We start from the raw sequence: 22,523 nt of genomic DNA on the forward strand, positions 1-22,523 counted from the left end.
AGGTTTTTGAGACAACGAAGTCGGCTTCTTTAGATCAGTATTGGCGATTGTAACACAGGTTACTTCCACGCTGTCTCAAAAAATTGGAAAAGGGCAAACACCTTTATTGTGATTGAGGATGCTGAAAGCATGGCGATTTTCAAAGAAGATGAAATAGCTAAAGTTATAGTGATGTATTACAAGAATGAATTAACGGTGATAGAGCGGAAACTGTCAACCATGCTTTGGATCCAATTATCTCTAAAACAGAGAATGAATCTCTCATGGGATTACCCTCGACCCTGGAAATTTTGCTAGGCAATCTATTCAATCCATGCCGATAAAACTCCAAAACCCAACGGATTCTCTGTGGGTTTCTTCCACACTCACTGGTAAGATATTGAAGATATCATTGTTAAAGAAGTTCAAGGTTTTCTAGGGAAGGGAATCAACCCCCAAACATCAACGTCACTCATATCAGACTAATCATGAAGATCTCAATCCCTTAAAGAGTTGATTATTGTAGACACATCACACTTTGTAATGTGTATTATAAGATATATTCCAAGATCTTGACCCAGCGACTACAGCGTCTTCTCGCTCGGATCCTTTTTGAAAACCAGTCGACATTTGTCTCGGGTTGAGCCATTGCAGACAATGTTCTCATCATTCATGAGATACTTCTGGAAACTTCCCAAACAAAAAGTGATGCTATATAACCGTTAAAACCTACATGAATAAAGCATATAATAGATTTGAATGAGATTTCGTCGAGCACATCCATCATAGGAGATTCCATCTATTTTGGATAAATTGGATACATACTCTCATTTCTTAAGGAAACATATTTCAATACTCAGCAACCAATTGATCTCGGATATAATAACACAAAGCGATAAACTAAAAAATGTAATTTTATAAAGAGTTTATACCTACTGAAAATATAATTTAAATTGTTTTTAGCTTACATATTTCATTGAATTCTTCAGTCCAATTTATAGGCCACATTTAAATTGTTTATGATGCCTCTCAGAGCATCTCAAACTCTATACCTTATTTTAAGGGGAGTAAAACCTCAAAATGAAGATTAAAGGGTTGATTACTCCAACCATAAATCCTCAAAAATATCTTTAAAATTTTATTTATTTGTACTATAGTCTTTGACATTAACAAAAGTTACTAATAGAGTAATAGTGATAAAGCTTCACAAATATATATAAAACATACTTTTAATATATTATACAACACACAATTTTACAATGTTATATAACAAAAACTAATATAAATTTACATATATAATAAAACAACACACAGACACAATTTTTTTAGAAAACAACATACAAATACCAAATTACTCAAGCATTATTCCCGTAATGCTCTCATATATGCTCAATCTATCCATTCCAAAGTAATATTTAAATATTTATGTAATTTGCTTGTATTTATCTTAAGTTTGTTTGATGTATTTTTATTTTGTGTGAGATTTATTTAATGTATTTTTTTTTATTTGTGTGAATTTTATTTTAATGTTATGTAATATTTATTCTATTTTATTTTATTTTGGTGTATTTAAGTTATTATAAATAAAGTTAATAGATGTATTTATTTTATTTATGAAAGAAAATAATTGTAAAAACTAAAAAAAATATGAATAATAATTTTGAGGTTTAGAATAATGAAATCTTAAAATTTGAGGTGTCACTATTCAAAATATCAAAATTTGAAGATTTGAAATTAAATTGTAACGAAAAAAACTTTAGAATCTGAAGATTTGAAGTTGAGTTGGAGATATTCTAAATTTGTAATCACAACACTGTTTGGTCCCAAAAATCATAAAGAATTTAGACCCATAATTATCTCATAACTCGCTCGAAAATTTATTTAGTCGAAATACATTATTATTCCCCATGCATTTTAAGCTTTCTTTCATACATATATGTCTCTGACATGATCAAATCGAACTCACAACACCATCAACATCACTCTCCACACTCATGATCCTTGAGTTAACAACCCTACAATTCAGTCTTATCTCACTTTGATTCCCTGTCGAAGGTTTAAGATCTCCCATCCGAATCATTGCTTTTGCGAATGCATCAAAGAACAAGGTATTGTTGTTACTGTATTGCTCCACTAGTGTAATCGTGTCGGCTTGAGGAGTTGAAAACAGTTCTTGATCACTCTGAATCAGACCTCTCCCGTTACGAAGATTAGTGTAGTATTTATTATCGAAACCATCTGGAGTCACAGGGTCGAAGTTCACCAGAACGGTGCCGTTTCCGTTTTGAGGGCACAGTCCACGTAGTTGGGCGAGGTAAGTTGGGTTAATACTCGGGTCTGGGCTATTGGTACCGTTGAAGTTGTAAAGACGAGGTGTCACAAATTGACATTGTGCTCTTCCAAATGTGTGACCACCTAACATTTTGACAAAAATAAAAGCGGAGTTACATCTTTTTATGTTTTAATCAAAGATGATCATGAGTCATGTTTTGTCGTTTTACAAAATTCTTCTTAGGCCTCGATTGGTACAACAGATGAAGAAGCAGTAGCAGAATGCTGTAGAACCAGTATGCTGTAGAAACTGTATGCTCTCACTAAATTTTTTAATAAAGTGATTGGTGAGCAGTAACATTATACAATTTTAAAATTATCATAAAAGTTAGTATATAATATATTTATTTTAAAATAATATATATTAAATTATAATATATATTAATAATATATTTGTTATTAAAAATAATGAATCTTATTTAATTTTATAAATTAAATTAATTTTAAATGTGAAATAGTATTATTTAAAAATAAAAAAAAACTATTTAAAAATAAAATTTATTTTTGGAAAAAATAATTTTGATAATATTAAATAAAATAAATAAATTTTAAAAAGTAATTTATATAAAAATTATCATTATTTATTTATTGGTTGAGAAATAAATGATCCATATATAATATTATCATAAAAATAATCTATGACATATAATTTATTTATTTATAAATAATATAAATGTGTATCATAAAAATAATCTATGACATATAATTTATTTATTTATAAATAATATAAATGTGTTTATTTTATAATATATAAATATATATTATTTTATGTATTTATTAAAAATAATGAATGTTATGTGTAATTATATTAATTTTATTGTATTTTAAATGTGAAATATTGTTATTTTAAAAAAATAAAATAATTAATCACAAATTTTAGTTTTTTAAATATAAATTTATTTTTGATTATAAGCATATTTTTTATATTATTAAACACACATAATTTAATTACATATAATTATTTTTGAATATATATAAATTCAAAATGCAAATGCTCTTTCAAAAGCTTCATATGAGAGCATTGAGCAAATAGCATTTGGAGAGCATTAGCATATTGTAAATGCTTTTCTAAATGCTTTTGTGATCAATGTTGATTGGATAATAAGGAGCATAATGCTAATGCTAATGCTCTGCCAATCAAGCCCTTAATTACAATACCAAAACACGTTTTATTTCATAACATAAATATATATTCCCTTTGCTTCAAAACAAAAAAAAATGTCTTGATGTTTTTGCACATATTTTTAAAAATAGATAATAAATTTTACTATATAATTATCTCTTTTCCCATAATAGTTCAATTAATAGAATTATTTTTAAGTTCACAGTTTATTATTGAATTAATATAAACTGCATATAATACTAAAAACAGACAATTCTTAAGGGGATGACTTTCCTCAGAGTTATATTGTCTAAAAATTATTTGTAGTAAATCCGCGAAAAAACATATGTTTTTCAGAAATGGAATGAATACTAAATAACAGATGACTCTAATAAATTAACTATAATTATAAAATTAGATTAAAAATGTGAATTAACTTTGTATTTACCAGATATTTAGATGTTAAAGTGAATCTATCTAACTATCAACATGATATTTTTACCTGAAAGAGCGACTAGATCCGAGGTGAGGTTTAGACCAACGGCAGCAAAACTTGCTTTAAGTTCATCAAGAGTGAAAAATGGAGAAGGAAGAGCTGTATTAGCCAGATCGAAGAAAGCTTGTAAGCTGTCTCTCCTCCCCAACGGAACCGGCCACCATGGACCTCCTGACTATAAAACATGGAACACTAACGTCAACATATATACCATTTTTCGATTAATTCATAAATATAAGTAGGTATGTACATATATGATATATATACCAAAATGACTGATATTTGAGAAGCGATAGTGAGAACATCTGCACAAGACACTGTTTCGGGGCAAGCTGTCTCAAGCTCGGCTTTCATTCTATCTATGACATTAAATCCTCTAGCTGAATTTGCGTTTGGAGCAGCATCTTTCTCAGTCCTGAATGATGTGGAATTGTCGAGGAGGATCGATGCATCACAGCCCTGCAAAACCATATTACATTATATGACCATTGTGTATATTAATGTAACAAATGCTTTTACCCTTTATTCGATATGTAAATGGTATGTAAAGTACTTTGTCCATGAACACGTAAGTTTTTTATGTATATGGAAATGTAAGTTGAGTGAGTCCTTACATTAACGAAGCAGTCATGGAAGTGAAGGCGCAGGATGCTAGCGGTAATACGAGGGTCGGAGGCCAATTCATCGACGATGACATTCCCAATGATATTGAAAACTTGCGGGCATGTTCCGAAATAAAAATCAGACCTCAAGTGAGCATTAGAGATGGATGCTTGAAGCATAAGGCAACCCAATATTAAGGCTCCCATAGCACTGCAGGGAAATGAAGGAAAAAACTTCATTTTCTAGGAGTGAGACAAAAGCTGATTTTTAGTGGTGAGTGTGGATGATGGTGAATTAGCTTAAGCAAAAAGGGCATTATATAGAAAAGCTTGAGTGTTTTCTTCTATAATATTACACTACTAGGGTCGGCCCGCCCTACGGGCGGGATATACTTTACTTTTGATTAGATTATTATTTTTGAATGATTTTGTAGTTTGTATTTTTGGTTTACATTTGCAAAAGAATTATATGATAATTACTTTTGTCTTTTAAAAAGTTTTAGATATGAGAAATTATATCTGATAAAATATATTTTGCTCGTTTACAATAATTGTTTCTTTATTAAAGAGTTGTAGCTTTGTCATGTTGTTTCTTTTTAGAAAAAAATTGATTTCGTATTTAGTATATTATTTGTGATTTGTAATATTTAGGTTCAAAATGATTTGGCTATGGGGTAATTTTTTGTGTATGTTATAAAAGTAATTATCCTTATGTTGAAATCATACTTTTTGACATGTTATTGGAGTGGAAGTGATTATTATTTGAAGTAGCATTTATTATTAAAAGTTAAATTTTAAATTAAATGAGAAAAAGTTATTAATGCAAAGCTAATTAAAATAAGAACACATTGAAATTGGAAAGTGTAAAAACTGAATAGTGACCATGAGTGTAGACACTTGTCAGTCAATATAAAACCAACACTAACAACTTCTCTGTTTGTTAATAGTAATAACAATCCCTATACAATTTTCGAGATTATTATGATGTGATGGCATTATAACAATCATATTTGTTACATAACACTTCTTTTTCAATATAGAAACGTCTCATAAGGAATGTTTGATCTATCTCAGCATTTTTCAGCCTGAGACATATTGGTTTTCTGTTCATGACAATCCATAAATTTCATGCATTCCTCATGTTCTCATGTGCATAACGAAATTATGGCATAGAGATAGTTTACCTTTACCATAATTGTTGTTCGCTAATATGTGAAGATGTTTTTTTCAAAGTCAAAGTTATTTGTTTTTTTCTAATAATAAATCTTGTATAGATTAAGTAAATTTTTTCTTCAGTGACGAACCGTCAAGAGAGAAAAGGAGAGATTTTTTTATAGTTTCAAGCCGATGGCAGGAAGTTTCTACAGCTCCGTCATCGGCTTGTTTGTTTCGCTTTGCTTCTCTTTCTTTGATCTGATTTACTTCTGGTTATTTATTTTATTCGATTGCCAATATATTTTAAATTTGGCAAAGTTTTTTATTGTTCTTTTGTATGTTTCTTCAATAGATTTGGCAAAACAAAAGTTTCGGTTCAATTGAACCGTTTAGAAAAAGTAATTGACAGATCTACTGCGGATGGTGGCGACGGATCTTACCGGCTTCAATCGTTGATGGTTCCTCATGTGATGGTGATGGAGTTCTTGCTGCAAACTATGGTTACTTCAAAAAACAGTATCAAATTCTATGGAACGATAATCTCTTTGACTCTATTATCAGCAATGGGGCAATATAAAGAGTTGTCTTGTCTCAATGGTTCCTACTCGAGTATTAAAAAGAGAGTGACAATCGTTTTCAATTCAATCTGAAGCGTGGTATTTTTGGATTAATACGAAGTTAGTCTCCCTTGAGATTCAGCTATTCCAAAAGCAAATATGGAGTTTTTATGTGAAAATCTTTAGTCATCCATACGCAAGATGTGTGTTATTTTACTTTGGATCCCTACTGGTGTATCTCTTTTTTACTTTTGTTTTGATAATTCTCATTGTTTAGAACTATTTGCCTTAAAGGCTTAATAATAAAATCCAGCTTTAAAAAAAAAAGTAAATTTTTTCTTACTTAATCTCATACACTGACTTTTATTGTCATTCATCTGAACTCAACTATTTGGGGATATTTTAAAAAATTTATGTTACAATTATAATAAATAGCAAAGAAAAACATATTGATTAAATATATGTATAATATTGGTTTAGTAGTTTTTCTTATTTGAGATGGTTTTATTATGCTTTTAATATATGTGGTTTGAACAATTATTTCGTAGTTACTTTATTTTGTGGGGTTTTATTATAATTTTTTCACTATTTTTTTTGCAATTAAATAAATTTATATTTTGATGATTGATATGATTTCAATAGAAATGTGTTCTTCTTTATTTTGGTAATATAGATATTTTGATTGGTTTGTTTTATATTTTTTACTTTCATTTATACTCCTATATCTTATCATTTTATTACGTTTCAATTTAAAATTTAAAATTTCAAACATTTTATTTTCATATCAGTATTAAATTAGTTATATTTATTTTCATATGATTTCTTTAATGTGTTATTATATAAATAATATTTTCATTATTTTTTATAATTAATTATTTTAATTCTATTTATTATATTTTTTCTCAATTAATTTTTAAAATATTTTAAAATTATGTGACTTATTCCATTTTTATAATATTTTGTTAGTTTTCTCGTATTTTTGTATTTCACGCGGAATATTTGTTATTGTAAAATACATTATTATTTTCAGAATTGTTTTTATGCTATTGAATTATTTTTTAGAAAAATTTCATATGTTTACAATTAGGTAATTAGTTACTTCTAGAATCATATTTTTTGTTTGAGATATTTTAACAATCGTGGCTAAAAAAATTATATGCTGTTAATTTTTAATTTTAAGAGTAGTTAAATAATATGGTGTGCTGCATGTATTTAATTCGATGTATATTTTTATTGCATTTGTAATATATTGTTGTTTATTATAGCTATATAATTTTGATTCCCACAAATATATTTTTTTAGTATTTGTTAACCAGATTTTTGGTTTCCTTGTTAACCAAATACTAAAAAAACTACATCTGTTCTAGTCTAACAAAAAAGTTTTATAACAACATAAATACTAAAATTACCATGTGTACCAATTGTACTTGAACAAACGAAACCAGAACTAATTAATTAAGAAGTTGAAAGACAATTACTTTATTCAGTGAATTCTAAAAACTTGGGAACTGGAATTGGGAAACTTTTGGCCAGGTTCATTGTCTCCATGGTTGGAGTGGTCAGGATCTTTTTTAGTTTCTTAAGATTTGGACCTTCTCTCCATAGTTGGAATGATCAGGATCCTTTATAGTTTCTTCGTGTTGACCAGCAGATCAGTTCCTCGTTCTCATGTAGGCATTCAGTCTTGTCTTTATTGGGTTTTCTGAAAAGGAACAACTTTCTAACTTTCCGAGTAGTGACTTAAAGTTTAATTTCAAAACTGAATGTTTATGTCATATTGGTTAGAATTGGAAACTTTTGGAATAATGCAGAGTAAATATAATGGTGAAAAACAGAGTAAATATTAAAAGGTGGAAAGATGAAAGAGAAACAAAAAGTAGCATTAGTTGTATTTTTCTTGTCAATTCTAGAGTAACACTTAAACTGCTTTTTCTATTTTATCAATAGTATACAGAGTAAAAGTAAAATAATAATAGTCAACCTGATCGATAACTTTTTTTTGACTAAACTGATTGGTAGCATTTCAGCTGAACTTAGAGTAAATTTGTTTTACTCCAAAATATCTACTCCAAAAAGACTATACAGTCACCCCCATTGTTTGCTGAACTTGTTAATGTAGTTCTGACACAAAACTTTACATTTTTGTTGAATAATGAGCACAAATTCTAAAAATGTTTGTAGTAGAAGCAAGTGACATCGGTTTTTGTTACATATCCAGCAAAAGAAAAAACTAATCTAAAGTCAATAGTCCATGTTGATTCACTTTTTTTTTATCGAAGTCCATGTTGATTCAAAGAATCAGAACTTTCAATAAAAGCCAAAAAGGAAAAAAACCAGCAATCACAATCCAAACTACCTAGGATGAAGAGCTAAAAAGAAAGTTGTGTGCTTTGCGAAGCTGTATGAAGGCAACTGGTGAAAATATGAAGTAAAACCAATCCTGTAAAAGGGAGTAAACATAACGATCAAGAGAGAGAGAGCAGACTCAGACAAAAAAGCATCTATAAAATATGGGTATATATATCAAATCTAAAATATGTGAAACAGAAGGTGGAATGCGCTGGATGAGCATGAACCTTAGAATACCTTGAATACTCGAAAGAAGGAAGGCCACAAACTTAGAAAATCCCAGATAGATCATGAGTCGATGTTAGGAGGTGGAAAATTGAAGTACTTGTGAGGTAGAATCTACTGCAAAATGAAATCCACAAACAATAGATAATAATTAAAGACAGCCTATAGACGGAAAAAAGAAGAAGAACAAATAGGTATAGTCAGTAAAACTATGAAATAAAGCTCTGGCACAAAGCTCTTGAAGCTATGGTTGCTTTTCGATTTTAATAAGTATCCTCGTAGAGAATAACACCATAAGTGAGGAGAAGACAGTCCTAAATCACAACCAGTCTCCTCTGTTAAGATTCATGAATCACAATTGAGTTAAGATTTAACTAAATCGCAATCAGATCCAAGAAGAAGGGGATTGTAAAAATACCTCGATTTGGGAAGACGAAGAATGCGAATCTCGGCTTTGGAGCGAAAGCATGAATCAGAAGAGACCTCGGGTAGAATCCCATCGTTGGAGAGTGCCATGTGGGTCTGTTCATCGCAGGCAACTTATATACAGAGCTTCAGGAGGGTTATCGAAGATTTTGTAGTGGGCTAAAGAATTAAGAAGATTTAAGACAAATAAATCACGACTCATATGTTACAGAATCTGGATCGTCATGTCCGCGGTCGAGGATGAACGAAGAACTCGTATCAACACGTATTAGGGTTTCACACTGCTTACGCGGTCGCTGGGCCGAAAACCATAACCTGAAGCAAGGCCCAATAGACGAAACCCAACACTCTGCGTTTCATTAAACAGATACACGTGTCAGACGCTGGGAGAAGGAATTTGTGCGCTGGCAGCTGACGTGGCGGCCCAGGAGAGAAGCAACCATACTTTATATAAATAGATTAGGTACTGTTTTAAGGTCATAAATCATCTATTTACTAGAGTGGTTGAAGGAAAAATTATTATTAGTTTTAAAATAAAATAAAATTCACTGGTTCTTTTGACGGTGCTCAGATTCTTTGAACATGATATAGTTCTTTAATCTTTGGTTGCATTTTTCACTGTGATTAATCGGCCGTAAGACTGATCATATTTCACATAATTATATATTTTAGTATAATTTTGTTTTAACTAACTCCATAACACATTTTCATTGTGAATTTCGACTTTTTATCGGCGAAATATAGTTCTATAAAGAGAGAGTTCTCAGTGACGCCTATATTTTAAGTTTTAGTTGTACATCTATTTCAAGGCATACATGATTCCTTACGAGAACTGAATTCACATTATTGTGTATTTGATAAATAACTCATTAAACGACTATAAATGTCAGCTGTACATATAGTACGAAATTACATTGTATATATGATACTAAAATCAAATTTAAAATGATTACAATTTTCAAATTTTCATTCGTGTAGGACCGCTAAAAATATTGTTAACACATAATTTATAACCGTACGTATCTAGGAATCATTGTATCAATATAGCATACGATTAAGTTACAAAAAAAAATATAGCATACGATAAACATATTTTTATAAGTAACATGTTCTTGTTAATCTCTGAATCTCTAAGATAATATCTATTTACTTTTCTTGTAAGAAATCAACTTTAAAATGTACTCTATCCATATTTTGTGTTATTAAGGTTTTTTTTTTTTGATCAACGTGTTAAGGTTTGCTAATCATATAATATTATGTGATCATTTGCTAAGTATCCTCTACTATTTTCCTTGTAGAATCTTCTTAACTAGGATTTTTTCCTAGTCAGCAAGTACTATTTTCCCTAATATTTAACGATGTAATACAAATCACTTGTGAACAACGTTTTGTAAATTATTTGCCCATTATTTCCCGAGAACAAGAGAGCATCACAAGCTCGACTTTCACAACCTGGACATAATAATTTAATCTGAGATAAAAATTGCTATCTAATTATACATGTATCAATTCCATACGACTCCAGGCTTGGTTAACCTAATCAATACTTTAGCTTCTTGTCTTTTCTTTTCGTGATTTCAAAGCAGACAAAGAATTAAATAATTTAGAGAAATAAAGAAAAAAGATAATTTTTTTTCAAATATAATATACCAAATTTTACGTTAATAATAGCATAAATTATTTGTTTACCTTAAATGAATTCCAAGAAATTTTTAAGTAATATGTTTGGGTTCTTATTTTCCAAAACTAAGGATTCCCCATAAAAGTTATATTTAAAACAAACACTTAAAAAGTGTATATTTTTAGAGAATTGCTCTTAAATTTGTTATTGCGATTAAATGGAAAACTAGTGCTTCATAAAATAAAGGTGCAAGTAAAGGTAATTTAAAACATTATAGACTGCATTAGCCATCCTCAAATCAAGATGAAATCTAAGACAAATGAGACAGAAACAAAATGAAAATATTGGTTTAAAGTGTTTGGACAAAGGCAGAAAAATCAAACAAGAAGTTGGACAAATAATTGGCGAAAACACTACGTAGATCACGTTAGTACTAAATGTAATCTTTTAGGTGAGAAAAATAAAATAAACCAGAATTAAACAGAAGACTTTTGGTTAAAGAAAAGGTATGAGGGTCTTTGTGAATGTACTGTATAAAAGTATGAAGAGAGGCTTTCTAATTTTCTGGATCCTTTTCAGTAGAAGTATGGAGGATTGTTATACTTAATAGGGATAAGGGAATACTTAACCCATGTCTGGTACCACATGAGTTCAGATGAATAGATCATTCTCATTATTGGAAGACCGACAACTAAAAATACTGTGTTTTATGAAAACCCTTTTTCAAAAAAAGAAACTGTGTTTTCGGCGAATGAAAATGATATCCTCAGTCACAATGAAGCTACATGTATAGTTCATGTGGCGCATTACACATGTAATTAGGAAATGGCCAAACGTCAAACACATTTTTTTTTTCTTTTTTCTTTTGAAAGTAAAACACATTTTCTTATATGGACGCTTTTCAGTTTTGGTAGATTCTGGTGAGAAGGACAGGAAATCAGAGAATGAACATACTTATCTAATAAAAGGCATTGTCACATGCTAGGCCTCAGAGCTGTTTCTGCCGGCTAGGACACTTGTTCCACCATTTTCGTTGCTCTAGGAGGCTTTCACGAGTCTTATGATCATTAGGGATGTTAATATAGACTCAACCTAAGAGCAATATTATCGCACAAACCCTTTAATGGGATTCTTATTTCTTTTATTTTTATTTTTTAATTTTTTGTGTCTGAAAAATTAAAAGAAAAAGAACCAATTGCGGACCGTTACGTGTTGGTGGAATCCCCGAACAGTTGAAAACCTTCCGAAGTCATCTCTTATTTAACGATTTCTCCGTTCGTTTTTACCATTTTATGGTCCCCCTCCTTAAGATTCGATGTAAGGACCGCAATAATTTTGCCCTAACAGGGTTAGCCAGAGCCGGTTTAAGATGAACAAGAGCCCTTGGGCAAAACTCTTTTAGAGGCCCTACAGTAAACATTTTGTTAACGTTGGTAAAGAAAATATTTTTCTTTGAGCTATTCACACGAGAATCAAAACATGCACATCCTTTTATCTCATATTTCAACTAGAAAATTTTGTGACAATGTGTGTTTAATGCAGTCCAAACCTAGATCATATACAAGCTAATGAAAAAAATTAAGGCCCCTAATATTGCTGGATTTGGAGCGGGCCAGGGCGGTCGCACCGTCCGCCCTCCCTGTTAAGCCGGTACTGGGTTAACCCTTACTTTTTAAATATGATTTTAAAAGGGTTAGACCTGATAGGTCCAGGGTTAAATTTTAATCTTTTTGTTTTGATTCATGTAATATTATATAATATTTAAATATACTTATATAGGTCCAGGGTTCAAAACCGCAAAATCGAATTTGTCAGCCAAAACCTCAAAATGATGTTTTCCGCCTAAAGCTTAGTATCGAGTCTTTCCACCTAAACTCAGTATCGGGTTTTCTTGTCAAAATCGCCAAAACCAAAAATCGAGTTTTTGCAAGAAATCTTGATTTTACGATTTTGGCGAAAAAACTCGATTTTGCTGTTTTGGTAGGAAACTCGATTCCGGTTTGGCGGAAAAACTCAATTTTATGTTTGGCTGGAAAATTCGATTTTGCGTTTTTGACGGAAATTTTGTTTTTTTTTTGTGGGAAAACTTGATCTTCAATTTTAGCGAAAAAAACTTAATTTTACAATTTTTACGGAAAACTTGATTTTTCAGTTTTAGCGGGAAAAGTTGATTTTTTCGGTTTTCTCGGGAAAACTAGATTTTGCGTTTTTGGCGAGCGAACTTGATTTTGCGGTTTTTGCTGAAACTCAATTTTTCTGTTTTGTCTGGATAACTCGATTTTTTTGTTTTAGAAAAACTTGATTTTGCGTTTTTGACAAAAAAACTCGATTTTGTGTTTTTGGCGATTAAACTTGTTTTTTTTCTTTGTTTTGCCGGGAAAACTTGTTTTGCTGTTTTAGCGGAAAACTAGATTTTTTTTGCGATTTTAGTGAGAAATTTAGATTTTTGCGGTTTTGGTGGAAAATTTGATTTTTGTTTGACAGTCAAACTCGATTTTTCGGTTTTGGCCGGAAAAACTTGATTTTGAAGTTTTAGCAAAAAAAAAAACTTATTTTTGGTTTTGACGTGAAAACTCGATATTTAACTTTTAATGGAGAACATGATTTTGATGACTAACAAGTTGGAAGAAATAATCATATCACATTCTAATTTTTCTATTTTCATACTTAGAACTTACAGAAAAAAATGAATAATATAAATTTTCATTTAATTGGGCTAATCCCGTACCAGCTCTAACCATTGATTAAAATAGGGTTGGGTTAAAATAGAATTGGGTTTATATTAAACTAGATATGAGCCCGTTGGATTGCAACGTATTTTGTTTGATGTTTTAATTGAATAAAAATATAAAATAGTAATCATTTTATTATAATTTATGATTAATTTTCATATGTTGTGTGAGATTTATTTTATAATTAAAAAAATTATTTTCATACATAAGTTCGAGTTAAAATTTGTATTTTATAATCATGGTACAAAGATGAATTTTGTTTATTTATTTAATAGATAGTTTTTATTCGTGATTTTTATTAAATAATTTATTGTACTTGTTGGATTTTATAATTTTTTTTTGTTTAATATTTTTTCTTAAAAGTTGCTTGGTTCTTCAAAGATGATAATTAATATGATGGCGATACATGACAATTATATATTTAAAAATGTGACTTGTGTTAATATATCTCATAATTAAAAGTATATACTAAGATAATAACCATAACAAACACATATTCATTATATTCACACATACTCATGTACGATAACAACTTCATAATTTAAAAAAATATGTTAGCATCATAAGATGTAATAATGATAATAAAAATTGAATTTTATCAAGAAATTAAAAAAAACACTCGTGTAATATTTTTTTCACGTAAATACTATTGAATTTTGTAAAACCAATATATGGAAACTTAAACCTAAATATAGATGTGAAATATTTGTAGCTTTTGTCATAATTGCTTATCATACAATTATATATTAAAAAGAAAAGTTTGTTAACTATAAGAAAATAATGAGTGTATTTTTCCAATTTTTTTTGTTTAAAAAATTAAAATTACTATCAAATATTTTAACAATATATAGTGTAAAATACTAAAAATTTCAATTTTGTAATTTCCTTTTCTTAAAATTCTAAATCTTAAAATATAACTTTAAAAGACTATTTTTGTAATGTCCTTTTCTTAACCTCTTTTAAATTCTAAAAAAAAAGAAATGTATCTTATTTCTGACACATGTCATAATCTTAAATATTTATTGACACTTGTTGCAATCAAATTTTTTAAATTACTATAATAAAAATTTTAACAATATATAATGTAAAATACTAAAAATGTTAACTATTTTATCTTATTTTTCTAAAAATATTAAATCTAAATAGAATTTTAAATGATTATTTTTGTAATGAGTCATTTTTCTTAATCTCTTTAAATCTTAAAAAAAAAGAATTGTATCATATTTTTGACATATGTCACAATCTTAAATTGTTGACACATGTCACAATCATGTTAATTAGTAACTTTGAAAACTACGCTTTATATATAATAACATAAAGAAAGGTTGGATCTCTCCTGCTGACACATCAGCTGCCACATCAGAAATTCGCTCATCTCGCGTGTGACACGTGTTCATTCAGGTCGTGAAACTTTGCGTTTCATTTAATCCAGGTTGGGCTTTGATCGTTTAATTTTTGATGGGCTGTTAATTTGGACGAATCGGCCTGAAGAGAAACTGTGTTTTGCGCCTTTGCGTCGAATCTTCTTCATCTTCACTTCGTCCCCTGAAATGTTACGGGATCTCTTGATTCATTGTCTTTAAGAAACATCTTTAATCAAGGAATACGATTCATCCAATGATAATTATCACAGTTCTAAGCGGTGTTTTTTCGTGTATAAATAAGTAATCCTGCATCCATTGAGCATCATCTTCCCATTTGATGATAATCCAAAAAAGTTATTTGCAGAGTTTTTTGTGTGATAATGGCTAACACTGTAACACATCTGTTTTTTCATGGTGATTTGAAGGCTGGTAGCTGTTGTTTAGGCACAACTGAGGAAGAGTCGGTGACGCCGCGAAGTAATACACACAGACGATGAGTGTGGAGAGGGAATGAGATGGATAGCACCACCATGGCCAAACTCGCTGAGTACCAGAACCTGGTCCTCTCTCCCTCTCTCTATCTCGAATCTTGACGTTTTTTTATTCAGTAATCCAATTGTTTGGGAATGAAATTTATTGTTTTTACGAGGAGCCAATTTGGTGAAACTAGGAAAGATTTCTCTTTTTATGTGTCTGTTGGAACGAATGTTTATCAAATTTATAGTTTGAGGTTTTGTCTTAAGGAAAGTTCGTTTGTTCCAAAGTTCTGATCTTTTTGGAGAAATGATTTCTGTATTAGTTAGGAAACTTTGTGGTTTGATGATCGTCTCTAACTGCTAGAGAGTATCTCTGTCCAAAAACATTGGCTTTGAGATTGAAAAAGGAGAAGACTTTTAATATACAAGTACATAAGGTGATCTGTCAATTTTTGGTTTCTCTGTTTTATGTTCCAGTGTTTGTCTCTGTGACACTTAATGGCTTAGTCGATGAAACTAATCTGAAGGAGTTAGTAATGAGGACAAATAGTTATGCAAGACTCTTATGTGTTCTAATTTTACTTCCATTTTGATTCTTTGAAGTTTCCGGCTCTACGTGAGTTTGTTAAGACGGGGAAATCTGTTTGGGGGACATGCGCTGGTCTTATCTTCTGCTGACATAGCTGTTGGTGAGTACTTACTGGAGTCATCTTCCCATCACAACTGATGTTGCGACAACATAATTTTAAAAAATTATGTGCTTGGCTCTTTGAGTTTTACTTCATCTGTAAGTGTTGATCAAGATACAACCTTCTTGCTTTTTTTTTCTTAATTAATAACTTTTCTGGGCTGATGGTGTAAGTTGTTCTCTATGACACGAGTCATTGTCAATGGTGGTAACTGAAATGTATCAGATAGTTTCAGGTGGTCAAGAAGCTAACAGAGGCAGTTATGGTCTAAGGGAATGTAGGAAACAGCAACCACAATTACAAAATTGTAACCTGGTGGTGACTAAACCTTCCACGGTAGGCACAATTGAGGAAGAGTGGAGAGGGAATGAGATGGATGAGAAGAGAGGGGAAACCACAGGAGAAGCTGCTGAGATGCTGGAGAGTCATAAAAATGCAGAAGCGGTAGATGAAGAGAGGAAGAGGAGGATAAGAAATAAGAAGCTGATATGAACTTTTGTAGTTTTGTTTTATTTGAGTCTCAGCTGTGCAAAGAATTTTTGTTTTTGGTAGAAACAAGAAGAAGAAGCTGCATAGCCAGGTAGGTTTCATGTATGTCTATACCTTTTAACATAAAATCCTCCTTAGATTGCCGTCAGATTTGTGAGGAATAAGTAAATAATCTGATTGTCTGATTATATAGGCTATCAACTTAAACAACAGCTACGCTACATCAAATATACTCACTGATTTAATCATCTCTCCCTTTCCTTGCCGATCTTGTGGGCAAAACGTACTCCTTCCAACTGAGATTGAACCATTTTAATTTAGTATCAAACATCATACATTGACAATTTCCAGTAATTTTAAAAAGCTTAGGCGTCTATGGATCCCATATTTTGTGTCTGGTGTAAGCTTGAAAGAACCTATAATTTAACATTATAGGTCAACCATGGAGATAACCATTCGTTTGTTTGCCATAACAGGGAGGCAATGGTGGCCATGGAGATGATATCCAAGGGATGAGTTCTCTTCTTAGAAATTATCTTTCGGCGCTAAGGACAATGAGAAGGAGCCCCCAATTGAAATAACTGCAGTTAGTCGGACGTATGTCCACAAACAATAGAACTTTCTCTGCCAAAAATTACCGGTGAATACCAAAAACACCATTCCCAATTAGGTGGCTGATGTTTGGACCGTCAATTTCCCACAAAGCTAACAGGTTCTTTTTGAAATTATACATTTATTAATTATTAGATATATATTATTGGATACACATGTAAACATAGATCCACAAAAATAAAATATATAGTTTTATAGTCAAATTAGAAACACACAATATAAAATAATGTAAGAGAATGAATAAAATTAGATAACTTCAAATTAAACACATAAGTTTAGTTAATTGTAAGCAATGAAACTTCAAATAAATAATCTTATTAATTGTAAGAAAAAATTAATTAATTGTAATGAGAATGAAACTGAATAAAAAAATAATAATCAATAAAATAATGATTCATACTAATATTGAATAAAATATTTTAAAATAAAAACAATATTAAACAAAAAATAACAAATATTACTCTAATTTTTTTAATTAGTTTTAAATTATCATCCCGCCCGTAGGGCGGGCCGACCCTAGTAATAACATAAAAGAGGGTTAGACCCTGGCCTGTGTTTAGCATCCCTACCGATGAGCTAGACACGACGTCAATACGTTATGTTATATGATTAAAGTTATTTACATCAAGACTAGTTCATTCCAACAAAAAGAGTTTATAATCAAAATAATTCATTCCAACGGATAAGGTTATATGTACTCCCATGAATATATGGATGGAACAAAAAGTCATATATCTTGGTAATCAAATCTTTAAAATTATGCAATCATGCATTTATATGTTCTTCAAGTTCACTCAAATTATATAAAATACCTCAAAGCTATCGACAAGAGCTTATCATTTATCCAAAATACCTAATCTTAACCGAGTAGTAGATTAACAGTAAATATTGACTTGAGACAACGTAAGTTCATAGGTTTGAGTTCAATTCGGGCCGATGAAATTGTTATTAAACCGAAATCGGACTAATCATGGTTATTGTTTTCGTGGAGAAACAGTTGGCCTTTGGCCCAACCATCTCTCGTCAAAATAAAAAGTAATCTTAATTTGATAACTACTCTTGTCGGACTTGTTACAGGACGAGAACAAGCCATCTTGGTCTCGTCTCTACTTGATCCTGCCTATTTAGTCTCAGACAATCCATCCGGTGACGCAAGAAAAGACGAGAACACAAGTGTTGAGAGAAAAAAATAAACACAACACTAAAAAGAAACCGAAACTGAACACATACGGAAACATACACATGACTTTTCAACACACTCTCTCTCTCTCTCTCTCTCTCTCACAGTATACGACAAATACAGGCGACAGTCGCGGGGCGTATCGTTCCGACACGTCTTAGTCACATTCACAACAGCATATCAACCTCAAAACAGGAGTTTTGGTTCCACTCTCACCGACTAAAACTAAACCCTCTCCCCCTCTCTCTTCTCTCTTCTCTCTTCTCTCCCCACTTCACTCTCTGGCCTTCTCTGTTCTCCTTCCCGAAGATCTGTCTTCTATGGCCGAGTCCTCAGAAAGTGGCTCTGTAACTGGGCCTGGGAGCTTGAACCCTGACTCCGATCTGTCGTTCAATGGCCGAGTCGAGATAGACACTTCGACACCGTTCGAGTCAGTCAGAGAGGCGGCGAACCGGTTCGGCGGTTTCGGTTTCTGGAGACCTTCTCACAGTTATAAATCCCCAGGAGCCTTTCAGGTTTCTCTTTTCTTTAAGCTTTGTCCGAAAGATTGTAACTTTTAGGGTTTCTCTGCTGTTAATTGATTAAGTTTGTTTAGCAATGCTCTTGTCTGAACACGACAAGAAGATATCCGACACAAACTAAATGTTTTTCTCCTCTTTGCTGAATTACTTGGAACTGATGTTTGATGTTGTCTGGCTCATGTCTTGAACCACACATAATGATGATAAAGTTTTCTGATTTTTGGTGTTAGGAAAACGTGGAAGGTGATATCATTAGACTCAAGGGACAGGCTGCTGAGCTACAGAACGATCTAATCTCGAAAGAACGAGAGACGCTCGAGGTTGTTAAGGAGCTTGATGCCACTAAAGCCACTGTTGAAGAGCTAAACTCGAAGCTGCAGCAGAAGAAGAAGAAGAATGAGGAGGAAGTTGACGGTTGTATCAAGCCAGCGGGTGATGTACTAAAGGATCTAAGCAAGGCTAAGATGAATTTGTGCAAGAGGACGGTAGATCTCGCGGGTATACGAGGGTCTGTTGAGGTCTTGAACAAGCAACTGCAAGAAGAAAAGGATGCACTTGAGAAGACTCGCGAGAGACTCATGCAAAGGTCTTTGAAGGTGGTGGAGAATGATGCGTTTGGAATGATGGATGATGAGGTTCAAAGACTCGGCCGCGAAGCTCAAGAGTTCAGGAAGACGGGAGAGAACGCACGGGAGGAGATTGTGAAAGCAGTGGCGGAGATTGAAGACACTAGAGAGAAGATCAAAGCGGCTAAGATAAGGTTGGTTGCTGCTAGAAAGATGAAGGAAGCTGCCAGAGGTGCTGAGGCTGTTGCACTCGCAGAGATTAAGGCAGTGGAGGAAGCTGTGGAGAGAGTGGACACTGCAAATGCTACAAAACTCGAAGGAGAAGATGTGCTACGAAACTCGCAGAAAGACAAAGGACAGAGGAGAAGATTATCTTCATCAGTGAACAACACTGCCAAGTTCAAGAGCAGAAGAGAGAGTGCAACAACACCAAGAGCAACGCGTCTGATGGATGTAAACGGACTGCATCTGACATATGATGATGTTGCTGTTGTTGGTTCATCATCTTCGGCCCCTGTCTTGAAGCCAACAATGTCAATAGGGCAAATACTCAGCAAGAAGCTACTACTTGTTGCTGAGGATTCAGATGTGATGAATGTTGCTAGCGAGAGGAAGAAAATGTCGTTGGGTCAGATGCTGGCAAATAATGATGAAACTTGGAGCAAGAAGAGTGAAGGGAAGGAGAATGGGAAAAGATCAGTGACTCGAAAGAGGTTTGCTAAGATCGCTATGTTGTTGAAGAAACAGAGCAAGGACAAGAAGAAGATAGCTGTGAAGTTGAGGTGATAGAAATGATCAATGTGTGTTTTGACTTCTTGCTTGTGTTTTGTTACAAACATTCTATTAAGAAGTCTCTTCTATATCCCGACTGATTAGAGTTTACTAAGATACATAGAACAATGGGTTCCGAGACTAACCAAATCACCATCATCTAGTGGAATGGATTAGTAAAGTAACCAAGCTAGTCTGATCAAGACTACAACTTCGAAAACAGAATCAACCATCTAATGAAATTCAGTGCTTACTAACCATTCTCCAAGCTTAGCTTAAACAAACATAGCTTAGAACTACCATAGGTTTCTATTTTTTTCTCAACTTGATCAAAGGAGTCTCTGCACTCATGAGCCCCATTATTTTAAAGCCGTTTCTTGCTTGAACCTCAATATTGTTGTGTTCAGGGTCTTGCTTTGGCTCTTTTGCCAGATTCATCTGTCATCTTTTAAAAGAAACCTTTTTGTCAATCAACCTTTTTTATACATCGTAATTATAAGTACAACAAGTTATAGCTTTTTGTATTTTAATAGATTTAGAAATCTACACCTAAATCAGTCTTATCTATGATTTTAATATCGTACTCCCCCTATTTCAAAAAAAAAATACATATTCTAAAGAAAAAATTTGTTTCAAAACACAATTTTTATATTTGTAATGTAATTTTTGTCAACTAATAATAAAAAATTGTGAAATTCAAAAACATTAATTATATTTTGTAAAATCTTATTGGTTTTAAAATATAGAAAATATAAAATTACAGAAAATTATCCATTTATTACTAAACATGTACTATTTTTAAACGGAGGGAGAATGTTATTAGTTCTAAATTTATAAGACATAAATTCAAATCAATAGATAGAGTTTCAAAATGAATTTTACTAGATTTATAAGAACTAAGTTGAAAATATAGAGAACTAAAATTCGAAAGAAAAGTTTGGGGTTTATAAATAGAAATCATAAAATTTAATTAAATATATAAATTTATATAAATAGTTTCAAATCCAATTACATAAAGAAATAACACATTCTCAAATAGTGAATTTATAAAAGTGAAATAAAAATGGAAAAAATAAAGAAAAAAAGAAAATAGTGAGGCATATATTGTCGGTGACCCGTAGCTAGGAAGGAAAGAGGAAGGTCAACAATCTCCTCTCCCATATATATTCTCCTTCCCTCTCTTTAATTACTTGTCACGTTTCATACCTCTAATCTTTAAAACTCTCTTTCTTCTTCTCTCAGATCTGCCAAACTCTGCGCCAACAACAACAATGGCTTCCGCATCTCCTCCCACCCTCCCAATCTCCAACCCCCAAACCGTCCCCTCCGCCGCCCCATCCTCCCTCGAATCCCAATCCCCACCAATCGCAACCCCCGCCTTCCGCGCGTTCATCAACCGCATCACCGAGACCGTCTCCAACGGCCTCTCCCAGCGCCGTCCCTGGGCCGAGCTCGCCGACCGCTCCGCCCTCTCCAAACCCGAATCGATCTCCGACGCCGCCGTCCGCATCCGCAAGAACTACTCCTACTTCAAGGTCAACTACCTCGCCGTGGCGACGGCCATCGTCGGGTTCTCCCTCGTGACCCACCCCTTCTCCCTCGCCTTCCTCCTCTGCCTCCTCGCCTCCTGGCTCTTCCTCTACCTCTTCCGCCCCTCCGATCAGCCGATTGTGATTCTAGGTCGGACTTTCTCCGATCGGGAGACGCTGGGTTGCTTGATCTTGTTCAGCATCTTCGTGGTGTTCCTAACTGACGTTGGATCTGTGCTCGTGTCGGCGGTTATGGTTAGTGTGGCGTTGATCTGCGCGCATGGTGCGTTTAGGGCTCCAGAGGATCTTTTCTTGGATGAGCAGGAGCCGGCTGCGACTGGTTTTCTTTCGTTCCTTGGTGGGGCCGCTTCTTCCGCTGCGCCAGCTGTCATTGCCGCTCGCGGGTGATGACAATGCGGGTCAATGATCGACGGCTCAGATCCACTACCGCGTCGGTGTAATCTTTTTTGTTTTCTTTTTTTTGCTTACGAAATATCTTTTCAATATGATTCGTTTGTTTATTTTAGGGTTTATAAATCTGAAAAATAAACGTGAAAAGTTGTGAGATTGCAATGTTTTGTTGTGTTCTTGATATAACTATAGATGATATGATGATATTATATATGTTTTGTCTCTCTTTTTGGTAATCGTATTGGCTTCTTCAGCCTTTTGATCTATATAAGATTCCTTAGACAGCTTAAAGAACCTTCTTTTATCATCTGTTTAATGTCCAAGATCTGAGCTTTGTGTT

At 32.5% G+C, this 22,523-nt stretch overlaps 3 protein-coding genes and 1 long non-coding RNA gene across 4 annotated transcripts; 2 read left to right on the top strand and 2 right to left on the bottom strand.

Moving 5' to 3' along the window:
- Nucleotides 1-1,832: 1,832 nt before the first annotated feature.
- On the bottom strand, nt 1,833-4,810 carry LOC108844308 (peroxidase 22). The gene is made up of 4 exons (XM_018617538.2): nt 4,523-4,810; nt 4,176-4,367; nt 3,915-4,083; nt 1,833-2,394 (listed from the first exon to the last, which is right to left on the bottom strand). The coding sequence occupies exons 1-4, from the start codon at nt 4,748-4,750 to the stop codon at nt 1,931-1,933; spliced, it is 1,053 nt and encodes a 350-aa protein (XP_018473040.1). The 5' UTR covers nt 4,751-4,810; the 3' UTR covers nt 1,833-1,930.
- Nucleotides 4,811-8,329: 3,519 nt separating this feature from the next.
- Nucleotides 8,330-9,509, bottom strand: LOC130510188 (uncharacterized). The gene is made up of 3 exons (XR_008943863.1): nt 9,215-9,509; nt 8,809-9,131; nt 8,330-8,662 (listed from the first exon to the last, which is right to left on the bottom strand). It is a non-coding gene; the product is annotated as an uncharacterized LOC130510188 (long non-coding RNA).
- Nucleotides 9,510-18,466: 8,957 nt separating this feature from the next.
- Nucleotides 18,467-20,334, top strand: LOC130509080 (WEB family protein At2g38370-like). The gene is made up of 2 exons (XM_057004657.1): nt 18,467-18,900; nt 19,137-20,334. The coding sequence occupies exons 1-2, from the start codon at nt 18,706-18,708 to the stop codon at nt 20,256-20,258; spliced, it is 1,317 nt and encodes a 438-aa protein (XP_056860637.1). The 5' UTR covers nt 18,467-18,705; the 3' UTR covers nt 20,259-20,334.
- A 1,096-nt stretch (nt 20,335-21,430) lies between these two features.
- LOC130509082 (PRA1 family protein B4) lies at nt 21,431-22,477 on the top strand. Its single transcript, XM_057004659.1, has one exon. The coding sequence runs from the start codon at nt 21,515-21,517 to the stop codon at nt 22,178-22,180; it is 666 nt and encodes a 221-aa protein (XP_056860639.1). The 5' UTR covers nt 21,431-21,514; the 3' UTR covers nt 22,181-22,477.
- The last annotated feature ends 46 nt before the right edge of the window (nt 22,478-22,523 follow it).

Source organism: Raphanus sativus, chromosome 3, assembly GCF_000801105.2.
Source record: "Raphanus sativus cultivar WK10039 chromosome 3, ASM80110v3, whole genome shotgun sequence".
Classification (NCBI taxonomy): Eukaryota; Viridiplantae; Streptophyta; class Magnoliopsida; order Brassicales; family Brassicaceae; genus Raphanus; species Raphanus sativus.